General features: G+C 57.2%; 1 protein-coding gene and 1 long non-coding RNA gene across 3 annotated transcripts; one reads left to right on the forward strand and one right to left on the reverse strand.

Annotated features, from left to right (window-relative positions):
- Positions 1-3,224: 3,224 nt before the first annotated feature.
- PIGC (phosphatidylinositol glycan anchor biosynthesis class C) lies at positions 3,225-7,574 on the reverse strand. Of its 2 annotated transcripts, none has more exons than XM_075003532.1 (2): positions 7,443-7,574; positions 3,225-4,811 (listed from the first exon to the last, which is right to left on the reverse strand). In XM_075003532.1, exon 2 carries the CDS (start codon positions 4,639-4,641, stop codon positions 3,736-3,738), a length of 906 nt encoding a protein of 301 aa, XP_074859633.1. In that variant the 5' UTR covers positions 4,642-4,811; positions 7,443-7,574; the 3' UTR covers positions 3,225-3,735. The 2 variants fall into 2 exon arrangements, with proteins under 2 accessions (XP_074859633.1, XP_074859634.1); XM_075003533.1 differs by having other exon boundaries at positions 3,225-5,154; positions 7,443-7,553.
- A 96-nt stretch (positions 7,575-7,670) lies between these two features.
- Positions 7,671-17,437, forward strand: LOC142017809 (uncharacterized). The gene is made up of 5 exons (XR_012646594.1): positions 7,671-8,097; positions 9,806-9,968; positions 13,629-13,753; positions 14,002-14,069; positions 16,042-17,437. It is a non-coding gene; the product is annotated as an uncharacterized LOC142017809 (long non-coding RNA).
- The last annotated feature ends 408 nt before the right edge of the window (positions 17,438-17,845 follow it).

Here is a 17,845-nt window from a genome sequence, read left to right on the forward strand (position 1 = left end):
CCCCATGGAGACTTTTTAATCCCTTATTTTGGTTATTTTTGTTGCATCCATTTGTGCTACATGCCTTCAGATGAGTCTAACAGCACAACATAGAAAGGGAGAGAAACCAGAAAGGTTTAACATATGACTCTCACTTTAAAACTGTAATTTTAAAAATATTATAAAGAATGGGTTAAAAAAATCCATAGAAACCATGGACAGAAAATTGGGGTTTTTGACTAAATAATTTATTTCTGGAAGATGTCTCTCTCTGCTTTCTGTGGGAAACTCGTCTTTCTTTTTCATTAAAAAAAGACCACAAATCAAAATAGTTCCATTTGATTGGCTGCCCCTGGGCCTCATGGGAGATGGAGGATCTGAAGCAGATAAGCTGAATACCTGAGCATCATCCAGTCAACTCCACAGCAATAACAAAGTCCCCAGTGGACTTCCTGGCCCCCTGGCACTGCTTTGCCATGCATAATCCTGGCTGGAGAGACTTCTTACTGGGAGCGGGACTGGTTGATTTGTTTGTGACTGGTTTTATTTTAATTGGGAGGACAGTGGTTGCCACTCTTTTTTTTTCTCCCTTTCTATAATCTTAGAGCCCAAACTGATGTATAGTCTGTATGCAGACAACCACCGCTGCAACAGCAAAACAACATGGAGAGGAACTGGAAAGGGAAATGAGCTTTGGCCAAAGACCTTAGAGCCAAATCTAGCCTACGCTTTTGCCGACTGGCCCAATGGTCCTAAATGTAGAAGCAAATTTCAGGTCTTCTCTGGAAATTCCTTACACACCTAAACTACAGGGATCTCCCATTTCTACCATGGCAGAATGAAGGGCAAAGGCTCAGATGTGGGGGTGCCAGGGTCTGGTTTCTGAGTGGCATGCCCTGTCAAAAACAAACCCTGCCCCCTCCAGTCAGCACTAGCAACAAGGCCATTAAAAGTCCAGTCACCAGCAAGCAGGGACCCAGGACTAAGGCAGGTTTCCTGTGGCTCCCAGAAATGAACTTCCAGGTCTTTTGTGGCCCCTAGGCTCAGGGAGACTCCAGACACTGCCCCTATCCAAGCGTCAGCACTGCCCCCACAGCTCCCATTGGTCGGAAACGGTGACCAATGGCAGCTGGGTAGGAGGATTGCCTGTGGGCACAACAGCCATGCTTGGAGCCTCCCACGTTGCCCTCCCCAGGGGTTGTAGGGTCTTAGCAGCTGCTTCCTGGGAGCCACGACCCACTCCTGCTCCCAGTCCCAACTGCAGAATAACCCCAGGCTGAAGCTCTGTACCCATTTAATTCATGCTAAGCCAGGGCTCTGAGACAAGATCCAGGAGTGGGGAGTCTGAAGCTTGGACTCAGGGTTCATGACTAATTGCTCTACTGTGTAGACACAACCCCCTGGACTCATCCTCCAGGAGCCTGCCAGAAGCATCCCACAAACCCCGGAGCTGACTTACCTCTGGACACTCAGGTTTGCCTGCAGTGCAGTGCCAGCACAGGGGTAGATGGCCCCATTTTGGGATGGTGCTCAGACGTCTGGGAGGCAGGTGGTGGGACTCAGACCTGCATAACGCCTAAGCTAACAAATGCAGGGTCTGCGAACTCGTTCTAGTACCTCGGGCTTATAGCACAGCGCAGACAGACCCACAGACTAGGGCCAGGCGGGACCATGATGAGCATCTAGTCTGACCTCTGTCACAGGCAGGGTCATCCCAGGAGGAGCACAAGCCCTGGGACGCCCCCCAATCCACCAGACATGGGGCCCAAGACAATTGCCCCTCCCACCCACAGGCCCTGCTTCCTGCCCCGTTCCCTTACCTCATAGTGGGCCAGGAAGGTGGCAGTCTTCTGGGCCACTCCAACTCCTGCCGCTTGCATGGTGAGTGGAAGGGTGACCCCCCTCCTGCCACTGCTGCTCCAAGCCACTGTAATCTGTGGGGTCTCTCCCATCCATAGCATGGCTGGGGTGACTACCCCAATTCTACCTATGGACACGAAAGCTCTGGTCACAGTATGGCCATTTTTAGTGTCTTAAATTCTCAGCCTGTAACCTCTGCCGTAGTCACTGAACTCCAAGTTCAGGCTCCACCATCTATGCTGGTTCAAAGCAGAAGGTGGCCCAGGCCCCACACTGCAGTCTTTGACACTGCGCTTCCAGGCGGTCTGAGCCTCGCATACCTGGGGCTTCAACGGCACCGTGCCCCTCTGGGTGGGGGACAATACACTCGGCCAGCGCTGCAGGTCTGCGGCTTGTCCTCCTCACTCACCTGCGGCCAAGGAGGGGAGCTGAAAACAAGCAATTTGCTCCTCATTCCTTCCCCAGCCAGCCATGCTCCAATGCCCAGGCGGCTGCACTGAGCATGTAGGGTCAGAAGTGCCATTCAACAAAGCCGCCTGTGTCAGGGCTATGTCAAGACACCGCTGCCGCGCCACGCGGCTGGAACAGCTTGTGAGCAGCTCCATCTGCTGGCGGCACCTCAGAGTGCACAGCCTGACTTCAGAGCCGCACAGAACCAGCCCAGCTGTGAAGCCAGGGGAGTTACGGCTGCAACCATCAGTGAGATAAGCCTCTCCCTGAAGGAGCCCAAGGAAAACCTTTCCAGGTGGCCAAGAACCCAGCCCTGCGGTCGGAAACTGAGCACGAGCAATCTCTGCTGAAGGGTGCTGGGAACAAACGAGCCTGCAAGACAGCACTAGCCACAGGAGCAGCTGAGTCAGACGCTGAGGGACTGGGTTCACTGGGGAGCTGCCCGATAAGGCTAGAGATGCACACACTCATGTTACGGCCAAGCAGCCCTTGCCAGGTGTTGCTGGAAGCCTTCAGCAAACAATCTCCTTCCTTTGCCTCGGCCTGTCAGCGGAAATATCCAGCACATCAACAGCCTGGGAAGGGAAGATGGTACGGCAATAAAAACCTGGGAAAGTTTCCGGACATATATTGGACAAATAGCTTTGCAAGCCAGGGCTCTCTGCTTGAGTTCCTCACTGGTGGTATTACACTGATGCAGCAGAAATCTTGCTACACTGGAATGGGAGCAAATGCAGGGCCTTCCTCAAGGCACAGCCAGGTATTCAGCATGCTCCCCACCCCTCCCCTGCTCCTGCTGTTGCAGTGGCACCTCAGAGTCCTAGGAAATGACAGCTCTGCCCTTGGAGAAAATGCATCCCCTGGATCTGACCTGCCCACCCCACCAGTGCTGCTCCCGCTGGGCTGCTTCACAGAAGGACCAAGGCAGGCATGAATGAGGGATTGGATGTTTTTAATTTCCAAAAACTCCAGCTTGCCAAAGAGATTTCCAAAGCTGCTCTCCAAATACCCCACAGCTCTGGTGGGCTGCACCTGCAAACTTGGGCAAAAAACATTCCCCATTGCTGCTGGTAATTCAGCTCCCCAGCAGCACTGCCAGGTGGGAAAGTCTCATGCCCTACAGCTAGTATTCAGTGCCATGACATGGAAACAGGATCTCAGCAGGATAAAGTGGCGACATCTGCCTGGAGTCCTCTGTCTCCCTCTGCTCACTCCACACCTGGTGCCCAGCTATAAGTGAGAACGAGACACACACTTTGGGAGGGAGGACAAAAGTTACTAGTAAGTACAGAGCCATATGTCACTCTAGGGGAGAAGGCTTTGTTACAGCACTTGGAATTTCCCCCACCACTCTTTCCCTGCAATTCCATCACTCTGCCTGCCAGCTCCAGGGCTGAAGTCGTTTGCGCCAGCAGCAGTGGTCGTGCCCTGCCCACCTGCCAGGCATCATGGACGAGTCTCCATGAGGAACGTGGAGAGGTCATCCTTGATTTCAGCTTCATCCCAGGGCCCGTGGATGTTGTCTTTGAGTAGCTGTAGCCGGATGAGGCAGTACGGACACAAGCCCAAAATGGAGATGAGCAGCAGGGCGAAAAGCAGGGCAGCGACACCGGAGATACTCAGCAGCCCAGCCAGCGCAGCCAGGGTGAAGAGCAGGGTCACCCCTACATAGCAGCCAGGTGTCCGCGCTTTGAGCTTCTTCTGCAGCATGGGCCACAGGGCAAAGATCTGGATGGCGAAGGTGACAGTGGCAAATGTGTGCAGGGAGCGGGGCAGCCGAGAGGCCAAGCAGACGGAGGCAAAAATGGCCACGTTGAGGGACAGCGTGCTGGAGACGATGGCAGCGTTGGCTCCGTAGTCGAAGAAGATCAGGTGGCCCAAGAGCATGAGGACCGACATGGCATAAATAGTGTCTGTGCTGATCGACTCGGTCAGGGTCTTCAGCACTGGGGAGAAGCCATAGGTGAAAGCGATGAACACCAGCATGCTCTTCAGGTCGGCCCACCGAGTTCGCCCACTCTCCCTCCTCCCTGCCCCGCAGTCTATGACATCAAACAGGACATAGCCAATCAGGGAGGAGGTGAGACCAGCCCCGAACAGCCACTGTGGGGTCAGCAGTCCATCATCCATGTACCACCAGATGACGACAAAGACACAGACGCTGCACAGCTGCTGGATCACCACCCCGGATTCAAACACTACTGCCCAGTACTGGTACTGGCGGGCATAGATGTTCTTGCGCAGCTCCTCCAGGAAGCGGTGGTCCACGTAGTTGTCTGGAAAGGGCTGTCTCTCATAAAGCACCTTCTGCCAGCACCTGCCAGGGCTGGCTTCCACTTGGGCACAGACCATTCTCCCAGCACTGCCTCCTGGACCAAGATCCCCACGCACAGGGAAGAGCTTGTTCCCCAGGAGCACATGAGGTTTCCAGAGGTCCCCTCCTCCCAGCAAGGCTCAGAGTGCTGCGTGTCCAGCTGGGACTGAGTGTCACGGCTTCACTGTGCAGAGAGCCCAGCCAGCTCCTAAAAGCCAAACAGACCCAGTCAATCACGCAGCCCGGAGATCAGATCCTGGAGCTGGAGACTGCACAGAATGAGCTCTGCCACCGCTGCCAAAGTAGAGGCACCGAGTTCTGCTGGCTCGTCACATGCCCATCTTTGGCTGCTTTTTCTGGTAGCTACCGCTTAGAACAGAGACCTGAGAGTTGGCATTTCTGGGGGCTGTTCCTAGCTCCCTCCTGAGCCCCTGTGCCCTTGTGCACATCCCTTATTCTTTCCAAGCAGAACCAAATACCAAGTTCGCTTCTGGGCAGTCACTGCAGCGAGAATTGCATGGTGTGCTCTGGGTCCTAGCACCAGCTGGCTTCTGAGCCACAAGCCGCAGAAGAGATACAGGGCAATGAAATTAGTCAGAGGCAAAGGGGTCCAGCAGGCTGCTCTTCCATGGAGCAGCTGGGAATAAAAGGGGTAAAATCTATGTCCCTGTACATCTTATCCCAGTATCCTAAGCAGCGTTCCCTGTCAGCTGAGTGCTGGAGTGACTAACCTGGAGAGATTCAGGTGCCACCCAGCTCATTAGCAGAGTGTCCACAGGCAGCAGAATGTGTTTTATTGGTGGTGCACATCCCTACCTGCCTTGATGCACATAACATTTATTCTGCCCTGGATGGAAAAATTTGGAGGGAACCCAGGTCCTAACTGCAATCCGGACAGTGACTCATAAAGCCAAATGCTGACTCCACTGACCACAGGGGGCAGTTGTAATGTTTGACTCCAGCCATCAGCTTCATCTTTCATCAGGGTCTTGTGCCCTAGCCCTGCGCTACCAGAGTGGGCGTTCCCCAGGCTGCAGGAATAGCTTTAGGAACATGAGGAAATCCCTGGCCACAGTATGTGACTTTTTAATTAAACTCTTCTATTAAGTTCCAGGCCAAATGTCACTGGATTTGGTCAGTTCTGAAAGCAGAGTGAAAATCTCTTTATGCTGAAGCCAGAGAAGTTTTTGACTGTAAATACTGCAGAACTCATGAATGAGACCAAAACAGAAAGACGGTTGAGTCAGTGTTTGGAAAGGGCTGCTGGAGGAAAGACTCCAAGGACTCTGTCATGTCATAGGAGCACTGTGAGGCCCTGGGTCCAGGGACTATGAATCCAGGAAATCTGTTCCATCCTCCAGGGGTTTGCAATGAGCTCTCGGTGGACGGATTTCTGTACCAGCCCCGTGCCCCACAAAGGCCAGCTCATTGCAGAATAGGGTTGCCATGGGTCTAGCTTTCATCCCCAATCCACGCTAGAGTTTGCACCTGCTGCTGAAGCCCTCGCTCCCTCCTGTGGCCCAGCCCTGAACCCAGCTGTTGCACTCTAGCTTTTTCCCAGAGCCCAACCTCCCTCTGGCAATCTGAATCCCTCATCCCTAGTCCCACACAGGAGCCTTCACACCCACAACCCTGGGCCCTGCCCGGCGCCCCTGCCCCTCAACAGAGGCTGCATCCCCCAGACCCCTGCCTGATGGAAGTGACAGACAGGGGCTGGAGTGGGCAGGAGGGCAGGGGTACAGGCAGGGGGCGGGGTCTATGAGAGAGTTGGCCAGCGTGTGGGGCAGGGGGTTAGCGGAGAGGGTGCACAGGTCAGGTGGTAGCTGGCTGTAGGCACAGGCTGTACAGGTGGGGGGGTGATGTGCAGGGGCTCTATGGGTGGGGGTGCAGGTGGGGGAGCTGGGGGAGGCAGGCGAGGGAGCAAGCAACGGCAGGGGCCGGAGTGGAGTAGGGGTACATGCAGGGGGCGGGGTCTGTGAGAGAGCTGGCTAGGGTGAAGGTGCGGGGTGGTGCAGGGGCGCTGTGGATGGAGGTGCAGCTGGGGGGCAGGAGCTACTCAGGGCGGTTTGGGGGTGCTGTGGGTGGGGGTGCAGCACCACGGGAGCTGTGCAGGGTGGTTCGGGGGCACTGCGGGTGGGGGTGCAGCTGGGGAGCAGGAGCTGCGCAGGGTGGTGTGGGGGCACAGCGGGGGGGTGGGAGTGGCTCAGGGCAGTTTGGGGGTGCTGTGGGTGGGGGTGCAGCCAGGGGGCAGTTTGGGGGCTGTGGGGCGGGAGCTGCGCAGGGCGGTGCGGGTGGTGGTGCAGCCGGGGGGCGGTGCGGGGGCGCTGTGGATGGAGGTGCAGCTGGGGGGCAGGAGCTACTCAGGGCGGTTTGGGGGTGCTGTGGGTGGGGGTGCACCACCACGGGAGCTGTGCAGGGCGGTTCGGGGGTACTGCGGGTGGGGGTGCAGCTGGGGAGCAGGAGCTGCGCAGGGTGGTGTGGGGGCACAGCGGGGGGGTGGGAGTGGCTCAGGGCAGTGCGGGGGTGCTGTGGGTGGGGGTGCAGCCGGGGGGCAGTGTGGGGGCTGTGGGGCGGGAGCTGCGCAGGGCGGTGCGGGTGGTGGTGCAGCCGGGGGGCGGTGCGGGGGCTGTGGGGCGGGAGCTGCGCAGGGCGGTGCGGGGGCGAGGGCTGTGGGTGGGGGTGCAGCCGGGGGGCGGGGCGGGGCGGGGGCGCTGTGGGTGGGGGCCCGGCCAGGGGGCGGGGCGAGGGCTGTGGGTGGGGGTGCAGCCGGGGGGCGGGGCGGGAGTTGCGCGGGGCGGTGCAGGGGGTGGGGGGCGGGGCCCGGCCAGGCCAGCGGTACCTGTCCCCGCGGGGCGCCCCCTGCCGCGGGCTGCTGGAGGCGGAAAGGTGCCGCGGGCGCCGCCGCCGCCGCTCCCCTCAGCGCTGGCCTAGCCGGGCGCGGCGCCGCCCGCCGCGGGTACAGGGGCCGGAAGGGGCGGGGCGAGCGGCGGTGGGGGCGGTGCCGTGAGAAGGCCCCGCCCCCTGGTGACGGAGGCGGTCCGGGCCTATGGGGATCCCACCGCCGGGCTTTGATTGGCCCTCGGACGTGCAGCTTCACCCCGCGCTCTGGGGCAGCCGGCCTGACCGCCGCCGGGCTCCTTTCCCGGTGTGCCGCGGAGCGCCGGGTGTGCCGCTGGGTGTGCCGCCGGCCGCACGCTTCCCGCCTCGCTGCACTTCCCTGCACCGCCCCGCCCCGCCTGGGAAACGCAGCCCGCAGCTGCCCCCGGCCACAGCGCCGGGTGCGCACGCGTTTTCCTCTCCAGCCCCCGCGGGAAGCGCCGCTGGCTGGTGTACAGCGCCGTGCACAGGGCGGCGGCGGCCGGAGATGAGCGAGCCGCTCACCTGTCTTTCTAGGTCCCCGTTATAACGATTGACCGCATCCCGGACCCTGCTAGCACCTGGCAGCTCCCCCCGCACAGCCGCCCCGCGCAGAGCCCCGGCGAGCCCCCTGGCAGGTAGCGTGCGGTAGTTTGCTGGGCGTTGCGGAAGGGCTCAGGACCCTGGTGTTGGGCAGTGTCCCAGCACCGAGCGGCTCCAAAGCCCTGACCCTCGGTAAACTGGGGGTGGGGGGGGACCGAGTGGTGGCCATGCAGAGGGCTGGAAAGGACCATGCCCTGCAGTTCAGCTGGTGGGGAGCAGGTTGCCCTCCGCTGGGGTGCAGGCACTGCCCGCCTGCTGGGATTACCTGGACATGTCTCACCCAGTCAGTTCCCTGCAGGGCCCTTGGGTGCGCCTCAGTCCTGCCTGTTCTCTGCCTGCAGCTCAGGAGAGTCCAGTGGCCGGTGGGCGGACAGTGGGGGTGAAAGCCGGTGGTGGGGTTGTGCAGTGCTGGGTGGTCTGACGAGGTGACCTGGTATGGAGGGAGGATCTGCGGGGAGGTCTCTGCTGGCCTTCGGTCCCAGGGCTCTGGCTACGTGGTGCCCTGTGAGTTCTGTGATTTTGGGGAGGGGGGAAAGTTGCAGGGAAAGGGGGAGAGGGCAGGGGAGAAGAAGGTGCGGGGACAGGGGGCAGTGAAGCTGAGGTGGAGGGCCAGAGGGAAAGGCAGGATTTGGTGCTGCTGAGAGATCCCCCAGACTGGCAGGCCAGATCGTCGGTGGTGTAACTGACTTTACCCCAGCAGAGGAGCTGTCCCTGAATTCCTTTCCTCGCAGAGCAAGTGTGGCCAGGTTAGCAGCCCCAGGCACTTTCCCCATCTCTGCAGATGCCCCTCAAGGGACTGGTCCCTGGAAGAGCACTGCGGTTTCCACGGGGACAGTGAGATGGGGCGGGTGTGCCCAGCATCCCTTTCAGGGCTAGGACAGGGCATTTTCCTGCTCATGGGGTCTGCCCCTGCCTCGTTACGTGACAGCGGCACCTCTCGCCTGGCCTGTTGACTCCAGGCTGGAGTGAAGGGCGGCACTCTAGTTGCTGATCGTGAGTTTAGGTGGGCCTCATCTCAGCACCACTGAATGGGACCCCTCAACCCTGCGCTGGTGAGCCAGCTATTGCCAGCAGAGCTTGCACAATGAGGACCGAAAGGCAGGTCTGCCTCGGGCAGGGTCTGTCATGTCCTGTTATAAGAGAGGCATGTTTTAAAAAACCAGCATCAATTAACCCATAACTAAAGAGGCACAATAGCAACTAACGAGGCTGCCCCCAAGCCCCTTCCTCATTTGAGCCAGCCCCATGCCCAAGCCAAGAGGACTAGAGAGGCCCTGACGTATCCTGTGAAGGTCACTGAATGCAGTTGGCCCTACCAGAGGGGGGTGAGTCTTAGAACAGTGGTGCCGTCACCAAGGAAACTCCACATCCAGGTGAGACATCCTGGGACTGGCTGGGAGAGCGCTGGGGCTGATCTGCCCCTCAGACTGGACGGTGGTGAGGTGGACTCAGCCTGGCTCTTCACAGACAGGTGCCAGTAGCCCCTTATGCTGTGCTCTGGGGGCTAACGCTGTTGGCGTGCGACAGGTTTAACACTGGGCGTGCAAGAGCTGCGGAGAAGGAGTGACAGCTCTGCCCTGTGCTGTCCAGCTCCTAGTGAAACAGCCTAGTGTAATTCCACTGCCAGTGGGGCAGGGAACAGCACAGAACCCCCTTGAGTCTGTCCATGGAGACGTCAGGACAAACTGTGGGGACTCCAGCTGGGCTACCTCGCCTCACTCTTGTTTATGTCATTTCCTGAAGGCTGCTGTCCTTGCCCAAGAGCAGAAACCTGTCTGTGAGGGGAAGCTGCAACGGCCTGGGAGTCAAACCCTCCACCCTGGGAGTGCCTCTGCACCGCACGAGCTGGCTGATTACTCCCCCCTGCCAGCAGAGCGGCGGCTCTTGGAAGAACCAGAGGGTAAAGGTATTACTGGAGGGCTGGGTGTCTTCCTCTGGGGCAGGAAATAGACACGTAGGCATAGGTAGAAAGCACTAGTCATCTGTCGTGCAGGAGGCCGTCCCACGCTGCCAGGAGGGGACGCTAGAGACCTGCTGGCCCCGGCCATGCCTTCCCACAAGAGCGAGTTTGAGTCACGCTGAGGCTGAGTCAGCCCTGCCTGCAGCAGTAGGTGTGCCAGGCTGGGCGGCCCCTCGCTCGCTGTCTGACATTCCACTGCTGCCGGGGCGTGGGCCCACCCTGCCCTGCTAGCGTGACCTCGCTTGCTTAGCACATGGGAGGCTGGTCATGCTGTATAGAGGAGGAGCGCCCTGGGACTTCACACCCACAGGCTGCACTGAGGCACGCCCGTCACAGATGGGGTCTCCATCCAAAACAGTCGGTTTTATCTCAGTACCAGGCAAACTATCCCCGAAAGAGCACAGTCTGGTTTGAAAGGGGACAAGCGACTTGCTTAACGAGCACTGTGCATTCCAGGCGGCTGGGAGTCTTTCCGATGAGACCTTAAACGGTGGTCCTGCCAGCTTGCATTTCTTTTTTTAAGCATCCCATTGTCCATGGTCATCGTCCCCCTCTCCCATACTGCTGTGCTATATGCTAGTTTTCCCCACCCCAGAGGTGGCTGCATTTCAGTGGTCCTTTGTACGTACAGGCTTGACATTCTGACTGGTTTTGTTCCTTTGGTTCCTCGTACCCTCCACATCTGGTTGTTGCATTTCTGATTAGTCTTTTGTTGTAGATCACCAGGACCTCAGGGCAGGGTCCTGGTCTGTATTTGGGCTGACGGATAATTGAGGTTCCTGAAGAGGCGGGACAGAAAAGCTGCAGCAATGCAGAGGAGCCTGTTTGTGTTCCGTGCTTGTGGTTTCAGGATGGGGTGATGAACAAGAACAGCGCTGCATAGATTTATTGTGGCTTTCTCTGATATAGCAGCCCTGAGCAGAGAGCATCCGTCTGGGAGGGGAGCTCTGGCTTTACCTTTCTCCCTCCTTCCCCATGACAGCTGGCTTCTTTCTGAATGAGGCCCTGCTTCCCCCTGGGGCTGTTCTTGGCTCCAGCTGGGCTGGGATCAGAATCACTGCGGTAGTTCCTCCTGCAGGGAGGACAGGGATATTATTCCCTTGGCCAACACCAGGCTGTTCATGTTCAAAAGGAAAAGGCAAGTAGCACTGGTCCAGCCTGCCCAGAGGCCCTGCACACTCTGATTGGCCCCTCCAGGGTCATAGATGAGTCCCCACCTCCACTAAGTATTTGGCCACAAAGTAGGTGTGAGTCAGGGAGGAGATGGTTGTGGGCTCAGGTTGGAGAGGTTCTTGAGCTTGTGGAGGTCAGGCAGTGGTCCCTCCTGGCCTGAAAAATCCATGGAGAACCTGTAACCCCAACAAAACTCAGCAGCAGAAATGTAGCACTTGAAAGACGAGCAAAATGATTTATTCGGTGATGAGCTTTCGTGGGACAGACCAAAGGATCTGAAGAGGGGGGTCTGTCCCACGAAAGCTCATCACTGAATAAATCACTTTGTTAGTCTTTCAAGTGCTACATTTCTGCTGCTTTGTTTTGTTGGAGTACAGACTAACGCAGCCACCTCTCTGTTATTGTAACCCCAATAACAACAACAAGTCCTGTGGCACCTTATAGACTATCAGATATTTTGGACTATAAGCTTTTGTGGGCAAAGACCCGCTGCATTAGATGCATCTATAAGGTGCCACAGGACTTCCTGTTGTTCTCGAAGATACAGACTAACACGGCTCCCTCTCTGATACTGGTAAACCCAATGGCATTCATTGCTGGCTCTGGAATCCTCTGCTGTAATACATTCAACTGGCCACTAGGTCTCAGCACTCTCCAGCTCCTGGGCTGTCCTGATCTCTACCAACCATCAAAACAAAAAGCAGTCAAGTAGCACTTTAAAGACTAGCAAAATAGTTTATTAGGTGAGCTTTCGTGGGACAGGCCCACTTCTTCAGACCACAGCCAGACCAGAACTCTGGCTATGGTCTGAAGAAGTGGGTCTGTCCCACGAAAGCTCACCGAATAAACCATTTTGCTAGTCTTTAAAGTGCTACTTGACTGCTTTTTGTTTTGATAGTGTATAGACTAGCACGGCTTCCTCTTTGTTTCTACCAACAATGACAGCGTAGCCATCCCAGTGTAGCTCACATGCTCCAGCCCCTTAATCATTTTCATTGCCCGCTACTGAACGTGCTCCAGTGCGTCCCCATCCTTTCTATACTGCACACAGCCTTTGCTGCACCTTGGCTTGTGCTCAGCTCACTGTGGCGATTCTGAACTTCACGTGTCCAGATTCAGCAGACTGCGATTAAACAGGGACAGCCAGGAGCAGATAGAACACTGCTGCCACAGGCCAGTTCTCGGAACCGGGCCTTGCCATTGTCGTCCAGGCCTTTCTGCTGGCCCCTCTGACCGGGAGGTGGTTTGCGCTTTCAGTGCTTGCTCAGACCCCAGCCTGCAGCTAACTGATGTGGCTATGCTGGAGCGACCTGGTAAATAAGTTGTCCTCTCCGTAGGCATGGCTGCCCTTTGAACTGGAAGGTGCCAATTCCAGGTGGAGGAGACATACTAATGTTAGCTTTGACTGAGCTGAGCTGACACCCTGATCCTGGAGGGACTAGGATGTGAGGTACCTCCTGACAGCCCCAGTCAGGAAGTCTTCTTGATAACTGGAATGGAACTGCCTTTCAACCAAAGCCTCCAGGCCTTGGGACGTGGGCACAAGTTGCCATCGCTTAGGGAAGGACGTTTGGGGGATGTCTGTGCATGGGCTGGGTGGAGCTTTGGTATTTTGGTGTATGGTGCAGGAAGCTGGCTGGGAAGTCTGAACACTTAGGAGATTATTGTTTAATATGTGGTACTCTAAGCAGTCTGGCTAAAGGAGCTGACAGGTCCTGTTGAGGCTATACTTTCCTGCATGCCCTGCAGCTTATGTGCTTTGCAGGATCAGGCCCAGAGATGGGAGGAGTAGATGGGTTGGGTGTCCCATTCAGCGGCAGACTGGCCCCAGAACCACCAGGCCTCGGTTTCCCCTGCTCTGAAAACAGCCCTTGCCTTTAGAAGGTTTTGAGGTCTTTGTGTAACCCACACACCTTCTGGGTGTGCCACATTGTCCCATCTTCAGAAAAGGATTGTGAGTCTGCTCTACAGTCTTATTTGGGAGCTGTTAGCTCATGTTCTAAGCTCCAGAGGTCCCAGGTTCTATTCTGCCTGTCGACATTACCTTTGCACCAGGGTAAAGTCAGAGGGCTGACATTAGAGGTAGGAAACAGAAGTGTAACAGCACCGATGCTCATGATCCCCGCTCTTTGTCCTATTCACTGATGCTCCTTTCCCAAATACGGCACACACTATTCGCACGTGAATTGCATTCAAACAGAAGAGCCGTCTTACTCGTAGTTCATAGTGCGCTGCTTGTTACCGAGGGCTTTTACCCGAGTCTCTGATGTTGTATGTGAGAGGCCTAGAACCAGGGAGCAGGGTTGCCAGCTGCTGTGAATACTGTTCTGTGTGTGCTGCAAGAAAGAAGCATTCATAACTGTTGTGTTGTAGAATCTTGTGACACTGGGTTAAAGGGTGTTTTTTTTTCCCCCTTCCCCTGCTGTCGGACAGTGCGTTTCTCCAAGGCCGGGTCCAAGGGCAGGCAGCTTTCATCACGGAGAACTTCTAGGGGGGCGAAAGACCAAAGCCAAGGCCTCGCTCTCTCTTCCCTCACCTGGGCACTTACGGAAAGCCAGGTAAAAGCATCCGTTGGTGCAGGGCTACGCTCTCATAGAGGGGGTCCATTTTCCAGCACACCAGAAACCTGGCTGGCCCCTCTCATGACACCCATGTGACCCATTCCCAAGAGCCTGTGGTGAGGGGCACATTACGAATTCCCAGGGGACGCTTGCCAGCCGGTGGCTCCCCTACCCGGCTGATCAGACCCTCCTGACCCCCAGCTCTGGCATGCTGGGATCTGACTATTTGCCCCTGTTCTTCTCAGGTTGATGTCCTTCGACCCCATGGGTGCCAAAGCCCCCAATCCTGCTTTCTGCGGCCTCATCGTAGCAGGTTTGGCTTTTTCTTTGGTGCTCATGATGAACCATTCCCTCTTCTCTGTGAGGGTGCAGGGGAAATCAGCCAGCCCAGAACTCGCCTCGGGCTTTGTGCCAGCTCCTTTGCCACAGGCCCTCTGAGGTGGAGGGAGAGCTGGCACTATCCAGCAACCCACAGCCGCCTCCCTCCGCTCCACACCTTTCCCTGTGCTGGGCACCCTTAGCATTCCACTGCCCTGCTCAGCCACAGAGCAGCTTGGAGCTCACTGACATCATCTTGTGATTGGCACCAGCTGCTTCTGGATCCTGGGTGCAGCAGGCGTAGGGGAACACTCGCTGCTCTGGGGCCCATAGCCGATCTGCGGGCATTGTCAGGTAACACGGCGGGGTGGGACACGCGGGCCATCATGCTGGCCGTGCATCGTACAGCACACACACAAAGCACAGCTGAGGTCGCCTTCTGCCTCTAGGCCGCCCATTCCCACAGTGGCCCCGTCCCGGAGGCACCGAGAGCCGCATTCTCGCCAGAGCTGAGCACTTGCAGCCCTGGCTGAAGTCAGTGGGAGCTACAGACGCTCAGCGCCTCGTGCTCGCAGAGAACACAGGCACCACAGGCCCCTTATGAAAGTTTAGGGCAGCAGGCTGAGGCCGGCTCCGTTGCCGGGTGTGCTTTGACCTTCCTCAGCCTGGGCATGTCCTGGGCAGCCACACCCAGCTGTCGTACCCACGTGCACCCCTCTGCTGTGCACACACGAGCGTGCAGAGCCGAAAGGGCAGGCTGTGGCCCCTTCTAGCCCCAGCACTTGAGAGGGGCGAGACCGAGTCCGGCCCGCAGCAGGAAGTTCCATTGACGGCCCTGAGAGGGACCAGCCCTGCACCGCAGCTCTGGGTGTGTTACTCCCGGGAGACTCACTGACTGCCCCAGGGTGGGGTGGGGTGTCCAGTGCCTCAGGACAGGAGGAATCAACAGCCCTGCCCTCCAGGCAAAAGCCTGAAGACAGAAGAGCCCCCCACCGTCCCTTGATGGGCAGGTCTACTTGGGGTCTTTGGCAAGACTAACAACAACACGGCAGTGCGTTGCATGGCAAGTTTGCAGCAGGTGTGATGTCTGGCTTACCAGGCAGAGCCCAGCTGCTGGCTGTAGTCACCGCTAACGTCCCCGTGAGGGCCATTGGATGGCTGTGTAACATGCAGGGTGGTCTCGGGGCAGGTCCTGGAAGACGGGCGTTCACCTCATACAAGCTGCCATCGCAGCAGCGTCAGCAGGGGCCAAGGGATGGCGAGACAGTGGAGCGAAGGCGTTCGGCTGTCCTTCGCAGCTCGAGTTCTAGTCCTTCTACAAGAGTCTCCCGCACCCCTCTGTCTGCTCCCGCGGGGATGAAGGCGCAGGCGTGGGTGGGGAATGTGGCTGGGAAACGGCACTGCCACCTGGTGATCACAGATAGGATGACAAGGAGTTTAGTCCCTAACCACCTCTCCAGGTTCCGTCCTCCTGCTTGCTGCCTCCTGTGGGTGAGCGCACCGAGGGAGTCCCGCGTCTCGTGTCTGTGCGCACCGACAGACAAGCGCCTCGTAGATGGCTGGTTGAAAGCTCTGGGGCGTACAGACAGCTTCCATGGACTAGCTGGGCGAGTTTCGTTAAGTTCGGATAAGATGTACAGGGAGAAACACAGGGCTCAGAGCTGCGGGCCTGCCACAGATAACGCTCGGTCCCCAGTAGTCCGGCCCAGCAGAAGCTGCCTTAAGAAGGCCATAGAAAGCTGCCCTGGTGGAAGGAGGGAAGCACACTCCATAGGGCCCAATACAGCAAGATCAGTATGTGGGATGCTGTGGTTTGCAGGGGGTTGTGGGTCTCCCCTGCCACTGATGTGGGGTGCAGACAGAGGGATGGGGTGCACACCTTGCTCTGCCGTTACACGCATTCGCCTGCCTTCCCCTGCCCGCGTGGCAGCCTGGAAACCACGCGGATAAACTCTCTCCCCCGGCAGAGCGGCTGTGGTCCAGGCCGGTGCTTCCTGAGGAGCCCCTCTGCCCTGATGTGTCGTACCTTTCGGGAATGCTCCACTACACCTCGCTCTGCTCCCTGGAGGAGGAGGAGGCGGACAGGGAACCACAGGGATGCAGCGGATGGACGTACCCTGTGGGCAGCAAGCTGATGTGCTAGGACCGGGATGGCTGGGAGAACTTGGCCTGCCTGGCTGGGCATCACAGGACAGTTATTTCCTGCCCCGGGTCAAGACAATGATGGAGTGGCCATTTGGCCCTCTCCGGGCCCCAGCCCCAACACGACAGCTTGTGATTGAACCCCAAATACAGAGCTGTGGCTGATGGTGAGTTTTCTTCTTGCGTCCTTCCGACGCAGCTCAGTGAGATACATGCAGGCACCAGCTCCACAAACCCGGGCTGCTTCCTTTGGTCCCCAGGGTTCAGGAGGTGGTCACGGGAAGGCTAGCAGGTCAGGCTGGACTGCAGGGTGGCCTCACGCCTGCTACAATCATTTGGGTGTTGATTCCCTTCCCGTAGGTGATCTGCCCCTGTGGCCATTTGCGCGGGCTGTGAGGAGAGGGAAGAGGGAATTTCACAGTGGGGAGAGCGAGCGATTCATTGGGGGTCTGCAAACTCCTGTTCCTTGAGGCAGACACACTCATCAGTAGCTAGTTTCTTGTGAGTCCGAGAAGGCACCTCCTGGCAAGCCCTGCGATGAACTGTAGCTGTGAGAGGCGCTGTGTGAAGTGTTATGTTACATACAGGGCATTGACCACATGCTGGGGCCTTCTCAGGGAGACACGCTTCAGGAGCAGTGCGGTCTAGTGAGTGGAGCATTGTATCAGAAGCCCTGAGTTCTAGTCCCAGCTCTGCTGCTGGGTGACAAGTGGCTCTGCAGATCTGTGCCTCGGTTTCCCCATCCCATAAAACAGGACAATGACCCCCAACCTCTTTTGTCAAGAACGTTGAGCTCCACAGATGAAAACAGCAGTGTGGGAGGATGGTGGTATCGTAATTGACCTTGTCAGCAATTGCCCTCCCCCTTTGAGGGGTGCATTTGTGCCCTCAGAGAAAGGCAGGTCATGGAGTTGCGTTGCTGTGGACCTCTGAATGTTTTCATCTTCTGGTCCTTTAAAAATATTTGGGTGTACTGCTGGAAGAGGCATGGGGCTGCACTTTAACTGTAACTGGTCCAGGCAGAAATGAGTGGAGCCATTTGATGAGCAAAATATTCTGGGAGCTGCATCACATTGCTAATGAAACAAGCCAATGTCAGTCGTCTGCGCTGATTCTGCGTTTGGTTCATTTCTGGCCAGATCAAAATGTATCACTGGAGAGATAGACCCGGAACTCTTTAATTAACTGGTTGATCCCCTAGGTTGATTGTACTAACGTTCATTGCAATAAATGCCCAGCAATTTGCACATGAATGAGACCATTTATAGAAATGCTCTGAAGCTTCATGTTTGCAGGCGGAATAACTCTGCGCCTCTCACAATAATCCCAGCCAGTCACTTGCTTCTGTACTGCTGTTGTGTTCGTTCATTTAGCGCCCAGCTCCACTGGCACAGAAAGCCAGGCATGCCTCTGAGACGTCCGCAGGGGGCAAAGCCTATGTTGTGGTCAGGCATGGGGGTGGGCCCTTTAAATTGGTTGCACTTGTGTGCCCGTGTTCGGCCTGCATACGGGCTGTTTTTTCTTCTGGTGTGGTCCTGATCCTGGAGGCATCGCTTCATTCCTGCTCTGAGCTGCCTGAATTCCTTCCAGGAACTGAAAGCCTGAGGAGTGGAAACGCAAGCAGCGCCG

Source organism: Carettochelys insculpta, chromosome 9 (assembly GCF_033958435.1).
Source record: "Carettochelys insculpta isolate YL-2023 chromosome 9, ASM3395843v1, whole genome shotgun sequence".
Lineage (NCBI taxonomy): Eukaryota > Metazoa > Chordata > Testudines > Carettochelyidae > Carettochelys > Carettochelys insculpta.

Coding starts and splice junctions, on each gene's coding strand:
- PIGC (XM_075003532.1), bottom strand. CDS start 4,641: ATGGTCTGTGCCCAAGTGGAAGCCAGCCCTGGCAGGTGCTGGCAGAAG.